Raw genomic sequence first — 20739 nt, forward strand, 5'->3', positions numbered from 1 at the left:
CAAATCATAGTACTGTGTTTATTATGGCTTGTTCATAACCCTGAATGAAACATAATTTGATAAGTAAGCATGAATCACTAGCGTCTGTTATCAAAATCTGTCCCTCTACATACTCCTAGTGTCCATTAGCTTATCAGCCATAGTTACTAAGCCAAACATTAAATATTTTGTCTTTTCCTGTTAGAGATAGGAATCACACTTTGGTATAACATTTAAGAGCCCCCCAATTTTTTAAATTAAGGTTTATTGGAGTGACAATGGTTAATAAAGTTTCATAGGTTTCAAGTATACAATTCTGTATTACATCATCAATAAATCACATTGTATGTTTCACCACCCAGAGTCAGATCTCCTTCCATCACCATATAGTTGATCCCGTGACTGTCATTTTAAAAATATGAGAATATTGTGTTAAATTTAACCCTCAGAATATAACTACCTGTCTTTAAATGAGGCCGTTAAATAAACCAGTTTTATTGTTAAAAATGGCTCTGCTTTTTCCACTTCTAGACACAATAGGAGGTTAACATTAGGAGAGTTACTAACACATACAATATTGTCTTAGCACAGCCCTGTCTTATAATAAGCTTATACTTATAGACCTTTGAGCAATTTAACCCAGTATGGATTTCATTATCTTAAGAGAACTATTGACCAAAAGGTAGGAAGAGGAAAGAAAGAAAGCACATTACTATCAGGAGGCTAATGGCCTTATGTGAAACAGAATTTTGCAAATGCTTTTCCTTTAAAGTGAAACTGGACAAAGGCCAGACTGATTGTTGAGAGAACAATGCTGCCATGGTTAGGAGGAAGTGAGTTACTTGACCTGTTAGGTTCTTTCCATATGTGATAGCCGTGACTTACTCAATTCTTACGAATGCATCCACAGACAAATGGACTGTGATCTTTACATGTATACAGTACAAGGAAACATGTAACTACCTGAGCCATGGTTCTCTCAACAAGAGTAATGTTGAACTTGACACATGGGAAGTTCTTATTACTCAGAAGACAATGTGTACTCATTTAGCATTTGCAGGTTCAAAGCTGCTAGACAGGAACTATCCAGGAAACTATCTGATGAGGTGACAAACTTCAGTCTCCATTGCTCTGTGAATTTCCAGTCCACACCACTTCCATCTGCTAAAAGTACAGCAGCCTCAGCTATGGCCCTGCACTCCACATTAAGAGCAGATGTTCATTCTGGAAATAGGTTTCCCTTTTAAAGATGAACCATCAGACTCCATTATAATCTGTTCTGTCTTTTGCTTTGTTACACTTTTCGTGCCAACAGATTGTAAACCACCAAACATTTTAAGCAAAGCTCTATGAAATGGTGGTCAAGAGTGGACTCTTATTATTAGGATACATAAGAAATACAGTTTTATGTGGGATTCTATTATGTAGCACTTTCTAAAGGGAAAGTCATAAAGAAAGGTTGAATGAATGGCAAGGATATTTTTTTAAGATTTTATTGGGGAAGGGGAACAGGACTTTATTGGGGAACACTGTGTACTTCCAAGACACAGTTTTCTCATCTGAAAAATGGGAACGATGATAATAGTAACTGTCTTGCTATCACATTACGTGGACTAAATGAGAATATATAGATATAGATATAAAATTTCAGTTTGATGGTGCCTGGCACATACTAATTGTCAACAAATGGTGGTTAATATTATTCAAGCTGTGATTTATGACGTGCAATCTGTAAGGCTCCTTACAGGGAAATTGTTCCCCGTAAGGCCAGCTGTATTTATACAGGTGAAATCTGCATATCATACCTATTTTTCTGAAATGTCCTTGAATTTCACTTCCTTTTGAATGTGCCTGAATCGTCAGATGAAAAAATGAAATCCCTCAGTCCCTGAAAAGCTTTCTTACCTGTGTCTCACCGCTAGGCAGCATCAGTATATTGTGTCAGATTGTGATAAATGCTAAGGAGTCAAGAACAATTGGGCAGGGAAAGGGAATAGTAAATATCCAAGGAGTTACTGAAATTTCAGTTAGGATAGCCTGGGAAGGCCTCACCACTAAGTGGCAACCCAAGAATGTGTGTTCATTTCCATGAGCTTTCCAAATGTGCAATTTTCTTTCTTACGCTGTCCTGGGAGAATGGCCTTGTGCTCACTGCCTTCTGACTGAGGCTGCTGTTTTGCTCACATTATTCCTTGGTTTATCAAAGCTCAGTACAGCCCCTTGAAAAAGCATCAGGAGGGATTTAAAACATCTTTAGCTGCCTTAGGAGACCTCAGGAGGGATTGGCCCAAACATGTGACCTGCTTTCTGAAAATATGAAAAATTACCATATGCTCAACTCAAGCTTCACTGAGTTGCAAGTTCTAGAGCCCAGCCCAGTCTTCCACACCACTAACCCCAGGGCCAGTCTATGGCAAATGAGGATGATGCTCTCAGATGTAACCTCACTACAGAATTTTTTGTGTCACACTAGCTATTTTTTAAGCAAAATTGTACCAGTATTTATCAGTTGGATCCCTTTTTGGCAACAATTACTGACCAAAATAGTGGAAACATTTGTCAGTATTCCCCTTTCTCACTCACCCCTTCCCAGAACCTCCGAAGCACCCTCCCCCCTCCCAAATACACAGCAGGTGGCAGCAGGCCTTGGGGTGTCCTGGCTTTTTGCTGAGCTACCCCAGACCCGGTACTGGCAGCAGCCATCCTCGCTTCATAGCGTGGCCTCTCCCACACACCTCCAGGTTTAGTACAGGCAGTGAACAACCACAGATTACTTTATAGATCCTACCATGTAGCCCCTGAACAGTCACATGCAGTGGGTGACCTGGGCCTGCACAGCAGCCCCTCCCAAGAGGCCCCAGAACCAAAATATTTGGAGGTTGGCTTCAGACCACAACAGAACACCACCCAATTAGCCCCACAAGCAGCACACACAAAGGATGGTCTCAATAGGCACCACAGGCCACTGAGATTAATCCCATTCAGTGGGTAAGCCCCACATACAGCAACCCAGAAGTTGTGTACGTGGCCAAACCCCACAGCCAGCCGACCTTGGGGTCAATCCCAACCACTGATGTGCCAATAGCAATCAAGCCTCAACTGTAACAGGAGGGCATGCACAACCCACACAAGGGACACTCCTGGAGCATCCGGAGCAGGTGACCAGGTATACTGCACCACTGGGCCCCACAGGGCACCTACTACATAAGGCCACCTGGCTAAGACTGGGAGACGTAGCAGACCTACTTAATATATAGAAACAAACACAGAGAGGCAGCCAAAATAAGGAAACAAAGAAATGTGTCCCAAATGAAAGAACTGGAGAAATCCAAAAAAAGAACTAAACAAAATGGAAGTAAGCAAACTACCAGAGACAAAGTTCAAAACAATGATTATAAGGATGCTCAAGGAATTTAGTGAGAACTTCAACAGATAGCAAACATTAAAAAATAGACATAGAAACCATAAAAAAGAACCAGTCAGAAGTGAAGAATACAGAAACTGAAATGAAGAATGTACTAGAAGGAATCGCCAGCAGACTAGATTAAGCACATGATCAAATCAGTGATTTGGAAGACAAAGTAGCACAAAACACCCAATTGGAACAGCAAAAAGAAAAAAAGAATCCAAAAAAATGAAAGTTTAAGAAACCTCCAAGACAACATCAAGTGTAACAACATTCACATCATAGGGGTACCAAAAGGAGAGAGAGAAAGCAAGAGATTGAGAAATTATTTGAATAAATAATGACTGAAAACTTTCCTAACCTGGTGAAGGAAATAAATCTACAAGTCCAGGAAGCACTGAGAGTCCCAAACAGGATGAACCCAAATAGACCCACACCTAGACTCATTATAATTAAAATAGCAAAGGTTAAAGAAGAAGAAAGAGTCCTAAAAGTATCAAAAGAAAGGCAACTAGTAACTTATAAGGGAGCTCCCATGAGACTGTCAGCTGATTTCTCAACAGAAACTTTGCAGGCCAGAAGGGATTGGCACGAAATACTCAAAGGGATGAAAAGCAAGGACTGACCACCAAGACTGCTCTACCCAGCTGGGTTATCACTTAAAATTGAAGGACAGATAAAGAGCTTCCCAGAGAAGAAAAAGCTAAAGGAGTTCATCACCACCAAACCAGTATTACAAGGAACGTTAGAGGGACTTCTTTAACACAGAAAAAAAAAAATCAAAATTATGAATAATAAAATGGCAATAGCTTGATATCTATCAACAATTACTTTCAATGGAAATGGATTAAATGCTCCAATTAAAAGACATAGGAGGGCTGAATGGATAAGAAAACAAAACCCTTACATATGCTGCCTATAAGAGACTCACTTTAGATTGAAAGACACACAGAGACAGAAAGTAAGATATTTCATGAAAATGGAAACAAACAAACAAAAAAATGGGGTACAACATTATATGAGACAAAATAAACTTTAAAACAAAGGCTATTAGATGAGACAATGAAGGACCCAATAATCCCACTTCAGGATATTTATCTGAAGAAACCCAAAATGCTACTTCAAGGAGATGTGTACATCCATATGTTTATTGCAGCATTGTTTACAATGGCCAAGATGTGGAGGCAGCCTGGGTGTCCATCGATGGATGAATGGATAAAGAATAGGTGTACATATACACAATGGAATATTGCTTGGCCATGGAAGGGAATGGGTTCTTGTTATCTGAAGTAGAATGGATAGAGCTGGAGGATATTGTACTGAGTGGAGTATGTCAGACAGAGAAAGACTAATGCAATGGGATTTAACTTATATGTGGAATCTAATAACAAAATTAACAAACAAAACAGAAACAAACAGATACAGAGAACATTTTGATGGTTGCCGGATGGGAAGGGGCTTGGGGTTGTCTGTGAAAAAAGCGGAAGGGATTAAGAAGTACAAATTGGTTGTTACAAAGTAGTCATAGGGGTGTAGGGTGTAGCATAAGGAATATAGTCAATAATATTGTAATAACTAGGTATGGTGTCAGATGGGTACTAGATTTGTTAGGGTGATAGATGGGAGGGAGTTTGGGGGCAGGGAGAAAAAAGTGAAGGGATTAAGAAGTACAAATGGGTAGTTACAAAATAGTCATGAGGATGTAAAGTAAAGCATAGGGAATACAGTCAATGATATGGTAATAAATTTGTGTAGTGCTAGGTGGGTCCTAGGCGAGTCATGGGGATCTCTTCTTTTGGGGGGGGGATCGCTTCTTAAATTATATAAATGTCTAACAACTATGCTGTACATCTGAAATTAATATAAAATATTGAATGTCAACTGTTATTTAAAAATTTTCAACGGGGGCAAAGAGTGAAGGGGAATAAAAGGTCCAAATTTCCAGGCGCAAAACAAATAAGTCATCGGATGTAATGTACAGCATAGGGAATATAGTCAATAATATTGTGGTAGCTTGGCACAGTGTAGATGGCTGCTGGACTTATCATGATGATCACTTCTTTAGGTATGTAAGTGTTCAATAACTATGATGTACCACTGAAACTAATATAACATTGTATGTTAGCTATATTTTTAATAAAAATCTTTAAAAAAACAAATAAATAAATAAAAAGAATGTGGTAGATCTATATGTGCTGAAAAGAAAAAAAATTCTAAGGCATGTGGAAAAGCTTGTTACAGAGAATACTCACAGTATATTTCAATGTGTGCAAAATATAAACTACGTATGTGTACTATGTTATATAAATACATTAAAGTATTAAAAAATAATAAAGTTTCAATAACCCCCCATAGACACTTACTATCTCCTTTTCCTTCATGATTGTTTTCCTCTCCTTAGCATTTATCACAATCTGACGTAATATGTAATGTACTCATTTATCTTATTTATTGTCTGTCTTCCCCAACGAATGTAAACTCCATAAGAGCAGAGATTTTTGTCTATGTCGTTCACTACCATATCCAGCACCTAGCAAACTGCCTATCATATAGTAAGTACTCAATTAATATTTGTTGAATGAACCAATCAGAAACTACAATAGGTGTTGGTGTGTGTTGGTGGCTTGGTGGCACTGTAGGTTGAGGGATAGAGTAGGATCATTTTCCTCTAATCCAGGGGTGTCCAAACTTTTTTCAACGTTTCACCAAGGGCCATATGCAGTAAAATACACAAACAGCCGGGCCACTCACTCGAGGTGAAGTACCTATTGCTTCACCTGGTTTATTTAAGTAAACTAAATATATTTTTGGAATTTGCTGCGGGCCAATTAACAATGGATCATTGGCCGCAGTTGGCCCACAGGCCACAGTTTGGACACCCCTGCTCTAATCAGACCATCATAAATTCTCCCATTTACCAACTGTTTTCTCTCATTCTTGCCCTTTCACTTCTAATCATATTTTAAGATATTAATATATGATATTAATTAAAATCTTGATAAGCTATCAAGTTTTCTTTCTAGTACGACTGCCACTGTCCTAATTCAGGTCCTCACACCTCGTGCCTAAATTGCAGCAAGAATTCTCCACCTATTTTCCCCAGTCCAACCCACTGTCAATCCACTCTTCAAAAGATCTGGTCAGCAAGCACTCAGACGCGATGCTTTCCCTGGCCCCTCAAAGCTCACGCCATGTGCAATGGGCCCAGAGGTAGCTATGGTACATGAGGCTCCAAGTAGAAGGAGGGTGGCCACAGCTAAATTACTTGTGAAGTTCAGAGATGGATTTGTGCTTGAAGATAAAAGAGTCAGGCTGAAGAAGAAAATAGGTATCCCGATTTTTCAGACATCATGGTAACTCTGGAAAGAGAAGAGTTGGGAAAGAAAACTACAAGATTCCAGCTTTAGCATTCTCCTTCAAAATTTGTAAAGTATGTAGGTGACATAATGTGAAAATTCAAGCTAATGTACTACGAATCAATGATATCTCTTTTGCTCTCTGAGTTGCAGTCTTTGAAAAGATTCATGTTGTGAAGTTTGGATGGAGATTGAATTTATGTTAAATTGTGCTTTACTTATGTATATTTATGTACATACATAATTACATTCATACATATGATATATATATATATGGAGAGAGAGAGAGAGAGAGAGAGAGAGAGAGAGAGCTTGTTTTGTGACTCATTGGTTTTTTTTCCCTCTTTAGTGATCGTGAAAATTATTTTCTAGCTCATTGCCTGCTAATCAAGATTAGATAAATACTTCATTTGTACTTCCAGGGGAAGAAATGTAAAATAAGAAGTATGACATATAAAGGGGAAGTGGTGTGGAGCTCTCAAGATCTGGGCCTGTGAGTAAGGCATTTTGTGAAATGTCTCTAGTTAGAGCACTTACTAATTAGGGTCGGGGTGGGGTGCTCTGCAACTGAAACCTGGGGGATGCATAAAGTCCTGGGAAGTGTAAACAAAAGTATTTGTGTACACCACTACAGTGGTAAAGTTTAGTAGTTGCAACAGAGACAATATGGCACATAACACCTAAAATATTTACCATCTGGCCCTTTACAGAAAACATTTGTTGACCATTGGCATACAGAGCTGAACAGAAAATCTCAGAGCACATTGCAAGTTACAAGGACAAGTACTGTTTGTGCAATGTTTGTTTCAGTTATGTGTGTGATATATTGAGTCATGATACAAAATGCATTTCTGACTATGGGGAGCAATCCAAAAAAATTGAAAAGCACTCTTGTAGTCCATGTTAAGGAGTTTGGAATTCATCTGAGGAGAAACCATTGACAGGTTTTAAGGAGAGTTGTGATTTAACCAGCATTGGATTTTAGCAAGATCCTTCTGGCTATAGGGTGAAAAAAAAAGTGATTAAGAGAGACAGGATGGATGAGAGGAAGCAAATTGAGAGACTAGTTCAGTCATCCAGATGAGGGATGCTGTGGGCTAGACCACAGTGGTGGCAGTGGGAATGAAGAAAGCTCCTGTGTGTTAATTTGGGAACATAAAATATTGTCTTAGTTTCTGACATTCCATACCATGTTTCCCCGAAAATAAGACCTAGCCGGACCATCAGCTCTAATGCGTCTTTTGGAGCAAAATTAATATAAGACCAGGTCTTATATTATATAAGACCCAGTCTTTTATATTATTATATTATTATATTATATTATATTATATTATATTATATTATATTATATTATATTATATTATATTATATTATATTATATTATATGTTATATTAGACCCGGTCTTATATTAAAATAAGACTGGGTCTTATATTAATTTTTGCTCCAAAAGACACATTAGAGCTGATGATCCGGCTAGGTCTTCTTTTCGGGGAAACACGGTATTTTTCTGCTAAAAGGAAAAACAAATAAACAAACAAAAAAGACAAATGTTAGAATAGTTTTGTCAAAGCATCTCAGTGGTTAACATTGCATGCAACTCAATTCTGACATCAACAGGAATTTAAAAATCTTTAAATTCTTTATATTGAGAACTTCTTTGGGGAAACAGATATACTCATTACCAAAGACTTTATGCATGTAATTGGGATCACTCATCTCTTCCCTTTCTACTTTTCTTTGCTGACCTCACTTCCTGGTTTATCTCCATGTCAGGGCCGTTGCCTACTGAGAAGGACCAGATAAAGGGCCTTCAGGGGGCCTATCAACACCTCTTCAACTCCACCTGAACTATTAGGCAGGCATGAAAACCAATTCCCAGGCTTCTGGTGGTCAAATGCTCACAACCGATTGAGCTACGTTTCCCAGCTAAATTTTACTTCTTGAGATTTTTCCTTGCAATAGCCTGTGGTTTCAATTTCTTTTTGAAGTATGCCCCCGCCCCTCCCCACCACCACTACCACCCTGTTTGAGCCCTCAATCTGCCTCACCCTCAACCAACTTTCTGGATCTGAAGAAGTCACCAAGGCCTGTTGTGAACATATATTGAGATTGACTCCAGATGGGCTGACCTGTAACACACATGAATACATCCTTGACAGATTGCTTGAAACCCAGAGGGACAGATGAATATAGGGTTACCAGACCTTCATTTCAAGGGCTGTTGACTAGCTAGAGTGCACAGACTCTAAAAGGAGTCATAGACCTGTCATGCATGACTAATGCAACTTGCAAGGCAGGCATTGGGCATATAAGGAATAGGGAGATGCCTATGAGGCTAATCAAAAGCCCCCCTGGCCTGAAAATCCCACCGCTAAAATCACTTTTTTGGACCATGACATTGGGTTCTCAAAGATCTCAGTTAAAATGTTAATATGTTTTCCAGATGGATAAAGGCCTTAAGACATTAGCATTCATTTTTAATATTCCAGTTAGAAAGAATTTATCAGGTTGATTACCTGTCCCTTAAGAGTAGCTGAAAAAAGTAATAATTGCTAAGTAGACAGACATAGTTTTGAGTCCTAGCTCTGCTACTTAGTAGCTATTTAACTTTGAGTGAGTCCACTAAGCTCTCTAAGCCTCTATTTGTGTATAAAATGGAGACATCATCATCCACCCCAAAAAGTTACAGTGAGAATGAAATGGGATGATGTTTGTAAAGTGTCTGGCACATACTTGATGCTCAATAAAAGTTTAGCTCCCTTAAGCCACAGCAGATAAAAATGCTATCAGAGATGGGATACAGTTACATTTTATAGATAATTTAGAGTGGGGAGGGGAGTAGGGGAGACACTTATAAGAGATGGGGGAGCCCTGATTGGGGAGATGGGAGCATACTGGAGAACCTGGGCAGATAAGGGAAATCAAGGCTTTGGGCATCTGGGGGAAGTCAAGACACTGAAACACAAAGAGAAGGAAAGTAAGGAAGTGTTGGGAACATTGTCATGCAGGTCTCTGGTCCCGCTGCCCGCACAAGAACACAGGATATGGTGAGGCCAAAAAGGAACACCCATGGAGCCATAGGTAGGGGAGTCATACCACTATATTCTCTCTGGCGGCTGGGTTGGAGACACAGGAAGCAGGAGCCACATGATCTGCAATCTGCCATCCGCTTCTCTGACAGCTGACAAACCCTCCCCACCCAGCGCAGCCATGGTAGTTATATCAGTGGCTAATGGCTAACTGGTAACAGCTGATGGCCAACTAGTCACAGCTGATGGCCATCTACTACCCGAGCCAGCACATTTCCACGTGAGGCCGAGAGCCTGGAAACTGCTCTCCTGGCTCTGTCCCCAAAATGACTAGGACAGATCCCTCCTCACCTCCAGGAAGAAATAGCAGGGGCTTCCAACAGGGCTCTGAGGACTCCCTTCAGTACACTGATCATTGAGAGGGTGGGATGGGGGTATAGCCAGTGAGCCAGGAATTTCACGTAACTGAAAGAATCTTGTGTCACTTTCCACCTGTCGTGTTTCTTCACATCAAAAGCAGTCCATGGATCAAAGAGGCAGACTTGTACAAGTAGGCCACTTGTCAACATGGACGAAAGTTAAGACCTAAAACTCTAAGAGAACACCTGTCATGCAGGGTATCATGCGGGGTCTCTAGTCAGGCTCCCCACATAAGAATGCAGGACATGGTGAGGCCAAAAAGGAACACCAACGGAGCCATAGACAGGGGAGTCATACCACTATAGTCTCACTGGTGGCTGGGTTGGAAACACAGGAAACAGGATCCATACAATCTGCAACCTGCCGTCCGCTTCTCTGCCAACCAACGAACCCCACTTGCTAGCTGCAATCCGTGCTTGCTAGTTCAGCCACCATCCGCTGCTAATGTAGCCACGGCAGTTATATTAGTGGCCAGTGGCTCACTGGTTACAGCTGACGGCCAAATAGACACAACCGATGGCCATCCAATCACAGTTGATGGCCATTTACTACCCCAGCCAGCACCTTTCCACGTGAGGCCAAGAGCCTGGAAACTGCACTCCTGACTCTGTCCGCACACTACCTTTCTGTTCTGATCCTGAAGAATTTTGTTTGGGGGACTAGGCGTCCCATCCACTTACAAGTGGCCCCCTTATGTGCCTCTCTAAGGTATGTATGTACCCAAAAATCAAAATACTTAAAATGGTTAATCCTACCTTTGTCTCTGGAACAGCTGTCACCTCCTGTCAGAAACTGCCCTCTTAGGCATCAATTCGAATTGTAGTTTCTTGACCCCACATACAGCAAATCAGTGACACACATGAGGTAAATCACAAGTATTCAGTCACCAAAATGAGGAAGTAGATCATTTCAATAATTTGTTTTGTTTTATAAATTTTAATATATTTGTGGTTATGCCTCTAATCTAATTCACTCTCCCACTTGAGGCAGAGTTACAGTACCGGTCCATGACCTTGCATAGACCTCTGTTGTATATGTGAATGCCCCTCATCGTGTGAGAATTGACTTTCTCACCCTTTGAAGGATCTTATTTTAAGGAGGAGCTGCCATTCCCTTTTTGGGGGAAAAAAAGGCAGATGGAAGAGGACCAAAGAAACTTCTTCACGCTTTAGGTGTGGCCTAACCAGAGGCACTTATAATGGCCAATGATGTAATGGCCTTCAAGCCAGTGACAGACCATCCTCATTCCCATACATCTTTATGAACACTTGTGACTCTGACCGAACATCTGTACCTACATCAGTGTGTGTGTCCCAGCATGTCTGTGTTTGCTTTCTGATGTAATACCTGCTAAAATGCAGTGCTAAATAGCTGGTTATTGCTGTGGCTTTAGGGCTAATTCTGGGGCATACGATGCAATTTCTATTTAGTACAGGTGGGTAGAGGTAACAGGACGATGGAGATCCAGGGAAACGGTGGACTTCCTTTAGATCATTTTCGGTTGTCCAGAGAGAATAGGTCATGCTGAAGCAATTTAGCCTTTAACCACTAAAAGCACTATTTGGAAATGTTCTGTCATGCCCCCTTTTTTCCACTACTCTGATTTTTTTTCTGCCAGTTGTAGCCAGAGTGAATATTTGCAGCCCAAGTGTTATACGGGACGGCCTGCGGGGCCTCTGGTCCTGCTCCCCACACAAGAACACAGGATATGGTGAGGCCAAAAAGGAACACCCATGGAACCATAGGTAGGGGAGTCATACCGCTATAGTCTCACTGGAGGCTGGATTCACATGACGTGTGACCTGCTGTCCGCTTTCTGCCAACCAACCGACTCTCCTCGACTTCACTCCCTAATGCAGCTGCGGCAGTTATATTAGTGTCCAATGGCTCAAGGGCCACAGCTGACGGCCAACTAGCCACAGCTGACAGCCATCTACTACCCGAGCCAGCACCTTTCCACGTGAGGCTGAGAGCCTGGAAACTGCTCTCTGGGGCTCTGTCCCCACGCCAAGTGCTAAGTCCCCGAGAATAACGGTTTGGATAAAGAAAGTTTGTGAGGGCTTTCACAGCAGCCTTGTTACATGCAAAGTGAGAGCTTCTCCTGTTCTTCGCTTTCCAACCTGAAGGCATCAAAGGGGCAGCCAAGTCATTTTTGTTCTAAAATCTGTTTTCCCTTGTGTCATGCGGGGTCTCAGCTCCAGCTCCCCACACAAGAACGCAGGACATGGTGAGGCCAAAAAGGAACACCCACAGAGCCATAGATAGGGGAGTCATACCGCTATAGTCTCACTGGTGGCTGGTTGGAGACACAGGAAGCAGGAGACACATGAGGAACAATCCGTCGTCCGCTCTCTGCCAACCAACCAACGAACCAACACCTTGCTAAATGCAATCCGCACTTGCCAGCCACCATCTGCTGCTAGTGTAGTCACGGCAGTTATATTAGTGGCCAATGACTCACTGGTTACAGCTGACGGCCAACTAGCCACACCTGATGGCCATCCAATCACAGTTGATGGCCATTTACTACCTGAGTGAGCACCTTTCCACGTGAAGCCGAGAGCCTGGAAACTGCACTCCTGGCTCTGTCCCCACACCTTGTCAATCTCAACTATTTCTCACATTTTTTTAAAAAATTAATTCTTCAGAGAAGTTCCACTGTGAAGTTGACCCCAAATGGTTTAAAGAATGGTTTTAGTGTTCTTGTTTAAAGTACCACCCAAGAAAGTCTTTACTAGTCTGGATATGAATGGGTCTTCCTCCACAGATAAAGGTATCACTGAGGTGAGAAGGAGGTGAGGTACTCAGGAAATGACTGGAGCCTAGCTGGAGAGTTGGTGATTGTGTAAAATGGAAGAGGAAACCTTTGGGTCTGCACATCAGTGACCCCACCAAGGGCTGGTCATCTCCTAGGCCTAATAGACACCCCGACCCCCAAGCCAACCAACACTCTCCAAGACACATTTCACCGAACACTTCATAATTTTTCCGTAATAGCCTTTAATACTAAAATGCATTAAATTTTTGAAGCAGAGAAAACACGTTTAAAGGGGAAACAGAGAACCACTAGATAAAAGGAAACAATGTGGCAGATAACACCATTTAAAACATAACTAATAATTTAATAAAGCTGCTTTATCATGTTCATAAAATAGACAGAGTGGTGATTCTTTTTTTCCTTTTTTTTTCTTTTTACAATGATTCAATCACTGTGAAAATGTACATAACATACAGATCAGCATATACAACAATTTCATCTTCATATAATCAGCAACAGAGACTGCTTAATGAGACATACTGTACTTGCATCCCTCTAAATTTCCACCCTGGTTTGACAGGTAAACAGTAATAGTGTCATCAGGCTCATTCCCCTCACTAGAGGAGCGAAGGCGAAAGCCTTTTGCAACTAATACCTTAGCATTCAAATAGCACACGGAGGTATTCGTTGCTGAATTTCTAGCTTGAGCTAGTCTGGCTCTTGGTCATTAAAGTCTGTATCCTAGCCTTCCTCAGCTGAATGCTAGCCAGTGCCAGTAAAATCTACTTAACCAGTGCTGTAATGGTGTTAGCTGGTTTGTTTGCTAAAGTTGACAGCAACTTTCAGTTAGTAGCAAGGTCATCTTTAATTGCCAACACAGCTGGAGCAACAATCAGCATCATCAGTTTTCCCTAATGACCTACAGTGCTTTCCAATCAAGATCAGGTTTTTGTGGGTTTTTCTTTACCAAGAGCGCCTCACAATATATCTTTCAGACAAGGTGGTTGATTTTCTTTGTTTTACAAAAGCAATGAGTTCTATTTGAAATTAATTCATTTTTGCACAACAAGTGACCCACAGGCCAATCCAGCCTCACAAGAAAACAAAGAGAGCTGCAACAACTTCATTAGGACAATGTGTTTTGCTCTGGAATATTTCATTATCAATATAAAGCCACCCGGTCCCACCCCCACACATCCCCTTTGAATATTACTTTGTTACATACTTAAACTAAAGAACAACATCTCAATACACTTCAGTGTCAGCAGATACAATTTGACTCATGAAATGACATCCTTAAATGTAATTTTACCAAGAAGGCAAACACTAGGACTGTATACAATGGATTTCTTAAGCTCATTTATGCCAGTTTTTCAAAGTCAGGGTCTTATTATCCTGGGTAAAGAGCCAAGTGGACCAGACTTGTCAGCAATATTCAACAGCTTTGGGGAATATTCAACATCAAAATGATCCCCATAAAGGAATTGGAATTCGTCAGAACTTCTATTATGTACAATAATAATTGTTTTCCCACCCTGGATGCCCAGTCGAGCTATTCCCTATACCCCTGCCTCTTCCCAAACTGCCCTTTATCCTTGCTGCTTAAAGAGGACCACTTTTGTTTTGCTTACTAATGATATGATAGAGCTATATGAAAAATTCAACTGAATCCCCTTCATACAATCAGTTGTAGGCTGAAGTAACATTACCAGGATGATACCCTGGGTGGTTTCAGTTTTCAGTGTTCTAAGTTATATTCCCCTTAACATTTTTGATTAGTGATCAGTGGGTCACCAAGTCAATGAATTAGTTTAAATAAGCACCTTAGGTGCAATTAGCTCTATTAGGCAGATTTACTCTGGAGCAGTGATACTCAGCGTGGTCCCTGGACTAGTTGCATCAGCATCACCTGGGAATTTTTAAATAGGCAAAGACTCAGGCCCCACCTCAGATCTACTGAATCAGAAACTCAAGTGTGGGGCCACCAACCTGTGCTTTAACAAGCCCTCAACCTTTAGTGGGCATCTGATCCATATGGATCATTAGGCCCCACTTGCTTCAGTTGGTCTGGGTGAGGACTGAGAAGTATTATTTCTAACAAGTTCCCAAGTGATGTTGTTGTGGCTGGTCCAGGGACTACACTTTAAGAACCACCGCCCTCAGGTATTGTAGGATCCCTTGGCCCATTGCCTATTTGGACAATAAGGTGGGCCACACTTTACTGGCTTTAGGAGGATCAAAGGGATGGTAAGTCTCATTCTGAACAGATTCCATTAGTCGGTATAGAAAAGAGAAAAAAGAGATTCCACGTAGCATGGCTCCCCCTTCTTATTCTTGTTTATAGTATATTGCCATATTTGAGGAAAAGCAATCAATCAATGCACACTAAACCTTTAATATCTCATGAAGTTTACTTGCCCAGAGACATGCCCAAAGCAGTTGTTAGTAAAGTACGGCATACCTCAACACCAACTCCTCCCCAAAAGGGACATCAGAATAAATGGAATAGAACTCCCTAGTATTTAGAAACTGAAATTGTTCCCTCGTATTTAAATGGGTAACATGTTTAGAGAAGGAAAAGGAAGAATATTTGGCCTCTGATCTTTGTGACTTTTCATCAGACATGGTGAAAAGAAGGGGTGAAAAACATGAGCCAAAGGGAAATTTAGGATCCTTGCACACGATTCCTATTTTCAGGCAGAGCCTGCCTATAAAACCAGCTTACAGAGTCCTCCTAGTATGCACTTGTGCTTCTGGGAGGATGTATACATCAGACAATTGTAGAGAGAAAAAAAAGATGTTTCTTAATGAGGGGAATTCTCTGAACATGATCAATAAAGGGCTTGGAAACCAAAAAAAAAAAAAACTTTGACTGCCCAAATGAAAACAAAGTATTTTGATAGGGAAAAAGGATTGGTCTGTAACTGAAAACTGAATTTTGAAGAAAAAAAAAATGGAGGAAAAAAAAGAGAAAAAGCAAAAGCAATGCCACTGCTACTCTAACCATTTAAAATTGGCTGGTAGCCAGTTGACTCTCTGGCTCAACGGCCACATAACATTTAACGTTCCCACCTGCCACAGTCTTTTCAATTCCTTCACTCCCACTGAGCATAGTAAGAAATACACCTGTACAAAAACAGTCAAATTTGACTTGTAAGTGACCTTGAGGTGGTAGCTAACAACATAATATCAGGATGGATCTGGTGAGGAACAGTCTAAATTCTACAGGCAGTCATCATAATGTAAAGTTTTAAAAAATTAATGTGTTAATCAAATAGTCACTTGCAAACAGAAATACATACCTAATTCAAAATCTACTATTACAATGAAATGAATCAAAGGGGGGTGGGGAAGAGTGTATGAGAGAGAATGAAATGAGTCAAAATGAAGATGTTATGGTCATTGATCTCTAATTGTTTCAGTTTCAGAAGGAAATTTGCAGCCACACCAATATTTTGTATGAGGTAGTATTCAGCACTAAATAAGAAATGAGGATGAATTTGTAGCTCCATTGTAGGTTTTTTTCAGAAATACTCTTTACTATCTAACCCCATCCCCACTGTCTTACCCACCCTCCTCCCTTCAAGAACTCCCCCCATAAAAGAAAATATTCCTAATAATGTATAAAGCCAGGAACTCAGGCAAAAATAACTATTAAAAATAACATTTAAAAGAGCTGACTTATCTACCTAAACTTAAGAAAATAAATTCTCTTTTGCATTATAGTATTCTAACCTCTGTGCCTTTTTTCTGGGTACTCTTGAATTTCAAAAAATGAAACAAATGAGAACAAAACAACAAAACTTCCGTGTTTCCCCGAAAGTAAGTCCTAGCCAGACAGTCAGCTCTAATTCGTCTTTTGGAGGAAAGACGCGGCCGTATATTATATTATGTAAGACCCGGTTTTATATTATAGTAAAATAAGACTGGGTCTTATATTAATTTTTGCTCCAAAAGGCACATTAGAGCTGATTGTCCGGCTAGGTCTTATTTTCTGGGAAACATGGTTGTTTCTCTAGAAACAATTCTTTAAAGACCAAGGCAGAACAATGACATACTCGTTTATTTTTAAATAACAAACTCTTAGGCTGCAAGAATATTACATTGGCTAGTGAATATTAATAGATAGTTAATAAATGGGGGAGTTGGAGCAATGTTAAACAAAAAAATGTGCGTAACAGACTTGTTAATAAAAAAGGTGTATTCCTAGCCTACAGCAAAGAGTTAGCTAAATCTAAAGAATTTTTATTTTAATAGTTTCCTGTTCACATTTTTAATTTTAAAAAAGTATTAGTCATAAAAAATGCATTCAAGTATCCAAGTGTCTCCATATAGAAGGCACAGTAATTGGATTAGTGATGCTGTTACCTGTCTTCTTAAATGTACACTATGTACTGCTTACTCTATCCTGAATTATAATCCTGTGATACAGAGCAACATGGAGTTCTCAATTCCAGCCCATAGTGTGCTTTGTAGTGTAATTCTAATCGTGGTTGGGAAACACCGAATCAGGAAATGTGTGTCTAAAAAGATGCTAATTTAGATATCAAAACAGACTCAGTCTTTTTGAGTTTTAGATGATTGGAGTCAGGGAATTTCTAAGTCTGGAAACTAGTAACTTCAGGAGCAACTTTCCTGTTCAGGGCCTGAAAATTAGAAAAATTGATCTCATAAAACTTTCAGCACAATATTTCTGATAACTGCAAATTAGATAGCAGAATATCCAAAAATTACTTTCTTCAATGATCTATCACAGACCTGGGCAGAAGGCTGAAAGGCAGGCAAAATACTCTGCAAAGTGGTGAGCAACTCCATGATTATCTTCCAAGAGTGAATATCCTCCAAGTACTCATCTGTATGTGTGGTGTTGCTCATTCACTTGCCATCTCAGTTGTTTGCACTTTGTTTTTATCTGTAATTTTATTTATTTTTTTAAGAAAAAAACACACCAACCTCTAAAAGCCTTTTGCCATCACCACACACATAGCAATTTGCAATATCAAATACAACAGTAGCACAGCTAGCAAAAGGATTCTTAAAGCAGGGGTGTCCACAGCAAAGTAGCGGCATTGGAAAATACTCAAGCTTCAGAAACAACCTTTTGGGGGCTCGATTTCACATCACTGAATCAATGAATAGTACACAATAAATAACCATTAACTTGCCTACACTACAAAACAGTGGCAAGCTAGTTAAAGGTGTCCAGAGCTTTTTTTTTTTTTTTTTTTTTTTGCTTTTTAAATGTAATCCTCCACAAACAATGGTAATTTATATTATAATTTTGACATAGAAAAATATATAAATTCAAACACTTAATACATAATACTTTTCACAACTGAATTTGTCTCTGTTTCCCCAACATCAAGGCCCCATGAACAACTCAAGCCAAAGCTAATTTGCTCCAACTGAACACCCCTGCTGCCTGTTGAAACGAGAGGGATTGTCACAAGATGATAGTCATTTATAAACAATACATTTAAGAAAGCTCTGAAATACAGCCACTCAAGAACCAACCATTGGTGAGCAATTAAAATGATCAGCTCCTGGTTTTTCGCTAGCCAGCTTGGCTTCTCTCTCTTCTTCCCCAGGACTGGTTTACAGAACGATATCCTTCAGACGCTTCACGCCAGGAGACTCTTTGTCGCGACCTTCCTTCAGAATGGGGTTGACCTCATCCATGACTTTCTCGCCGTCAGCTCCACGGGGCTCAGCCTCAGAGGGACGAGAAGGGCCACTGTTGACGTACTGCTCCAGATCACGGGCCGCTGGTGCCAGGGCAATGGTGTAAGACACAGAAGGCTTGGTGGGCAGAGGGCTCTTGAGGTGCAGGGGTGAGGTGACAGGGCTGATAGCCTCACAGCCATTGCCTGCCTCCCGAATAGCACCATTGACCTTGGGGCTGCTGATGGTCACATCAACAGTTCTCCTGCCTTTCAGGATGGGCCTCTCCTCAGCCTGGTGGTCGCTGACATCTTTTCCAAAGGTTGCAAAAGTCCGCTTGGTGGGCCCACAGTCGTCATAAGCCTCAACATCAGCAGCAGTGGCTTCAATGGACAGGGTGATGATGTTCCTCACATGCTCAGGGGACTTGGAGCGGATGGGCATGGGGTTCCGGGGCATCCAGCACCTGTCGGAGTGACCAAGAATCCGGCATTCTTCCCTGCAGTGAAATCCTTCACTCTGATCTGTTTGGAGAAAATAATATGTCAATTTCATCATCTTTTCCCAGGAATCACTGTTAACTCCCCAGTGTTCTGGTTTCTTAGGTACCCATAGGCCCTTCTGGGAAATGGCACTTTTAGATAGTCCTTTATTGCCTTTTGGGACAAGTGTGAAGAATAGGATTTTTAAAAGGCTGTAGACCTCCCCTCCTTTATTATTATTATTATTATTATTATTATTATTATTATTTTTGTTGCTGTTCCCACTTTTGATGAAATGAAAAACCTGAAAGGAAACATGTTATGATAAAAAATACATTTTAAAAAAAAGTTTATCCTGAGTGTCAACATACTGAAAGTTCGCATTGTTATCAACAACTCCTGCTAAAAATGAACTGTGTTTGAAAGTGGTTCCAGAAGGCGAAGTAGAAGCAGGGCAGGAAATCCAACAGTCATTATATATGAGAACTCTTGGCCTCATTTTTGAGCAACAGCACTGCCAACTATGTTTCCACTCTACCTGTTAATGATATAGTGCTTAATTTTAGGTTGCTATCAGGCTGTCTTTGAAAATCCAATCGTATCACTTCTTTTTGACCACCATTCCCAGGAGACAATCTCCTCACTAAGCCATTTACATGACTTGATTTCCCATCAGAAGGAATATACTGAGATCCCTTCCTTCCATCTGACCGATAAGCTTCAATTGGTCCTACGCACACATCACTCATAGGTTGAGCATCATTTAGTCATACCCAACTAGCCATCCCTCCTTACCTTCTTTATCTGCTGTCTTTGATAAGGTCATATTTCTTAAAGAAATCTTCTATGGATTATTTTAGTCCTATCATAGAAAATCTCAGCAGTTAGAGTTCATAAGTATTGGCAAGACATGTGTTTCTCTTTTCATGACAAGTCACTTTAACCCTAAGACTTTAATTTGGCTCTCAGACAGGCTTTCTACATGGGCTTCACCAAAGCATGGACCCAGGGTTAACTGTCAATTGGAAGAACTATTAATCTCAGTGTCTGGTTTTATAGCCCTAGTTTTCCCTTTATATTTATTAGTAGATCCGTTTATATTTATTATGTGTTACATTCCTGCATAAGGTTGACCTAATGAAAATTTTCATCACATTGCACAATGCATCAAAATACAAGCAGCTTAACATTTATAAAACACTTTGGGGCAGGATCAGAGGAGGTGAGGAGACAAGGAGAGATTGCAAAGACAAAAAATGCATGCCCCCCCCCCAAAATAAAAGTTGGAAATGCTGTGATTGCTCTTTTGCAGGGGGAAGAAGTTTGCAACTTGGGGTCTTGCCTGATATTAGTCTCTATATAACGCATGTTCTTTATACACTTGTATTTCTTTTGTTTTGTTTGTTTCTTGATTGTTTTTGAAGAGTAAATGGCATAGCAAAGTGACACGGCTCTGCCTCATCCATCAAAGGTTATTTTGGTAAAGGGATATATGGGTGGAGGATCAAGAAACAATGGTTGAATTTGGTGTATACTTCATCATTTGGAGAAAAGGCATGGGAAGCAGAAAAGGCATGAACATCAAGGCCTAAGCCAGGCTGAGTACAGATTTCAACACAACTCTGGAAATGGCCTTCGATCTAGTTT

At 40.4% G+C, this 20739-nt stretch overlaps 1 protein-coding gene across 3 annotated transcripts in view; it reads right to left on the bottom strand.

Annotated features, from left to right (window-relative positions):
* Positions 1–13171: 13171 nt before the first annotated feature.
* The window catches only part of PCDH19 (protocadherin 19), a 114893-nt gene continuing 107325 nt past the window's right edge, over positions 13172–20739 (bottom strand). For all 3 annotated transcript variants that reach the window (XM_019716613.2, XM_019716612.2, XM_019716610.2), the window contains one exon: positions 13172–19134. In XM_019716613.2, the coding sequence (XP_019572172.1) occupies positions 18545–19134 (590 nt within the window). In that variant the 3' untranslated portion in view covers positions 13172–18544. The remainder of the gene's footprint in view (positions 19135–20739) is intronic.

The sequence above is a fragment of the Rhinolophus sinicus genome, chromosome X, assembly GCF_036562045.2.
Source record: "Rhinolophus sinicus isolate RSC01 chromosome X, ASM3656204v1, whole genome shotgun sequence".
NCBI lineage: Eukaryota > Metazoa > Chordata > Mammalia > Chiroptera > Rhinolophidae > Rhinolophus > Rhinolophus sinicus.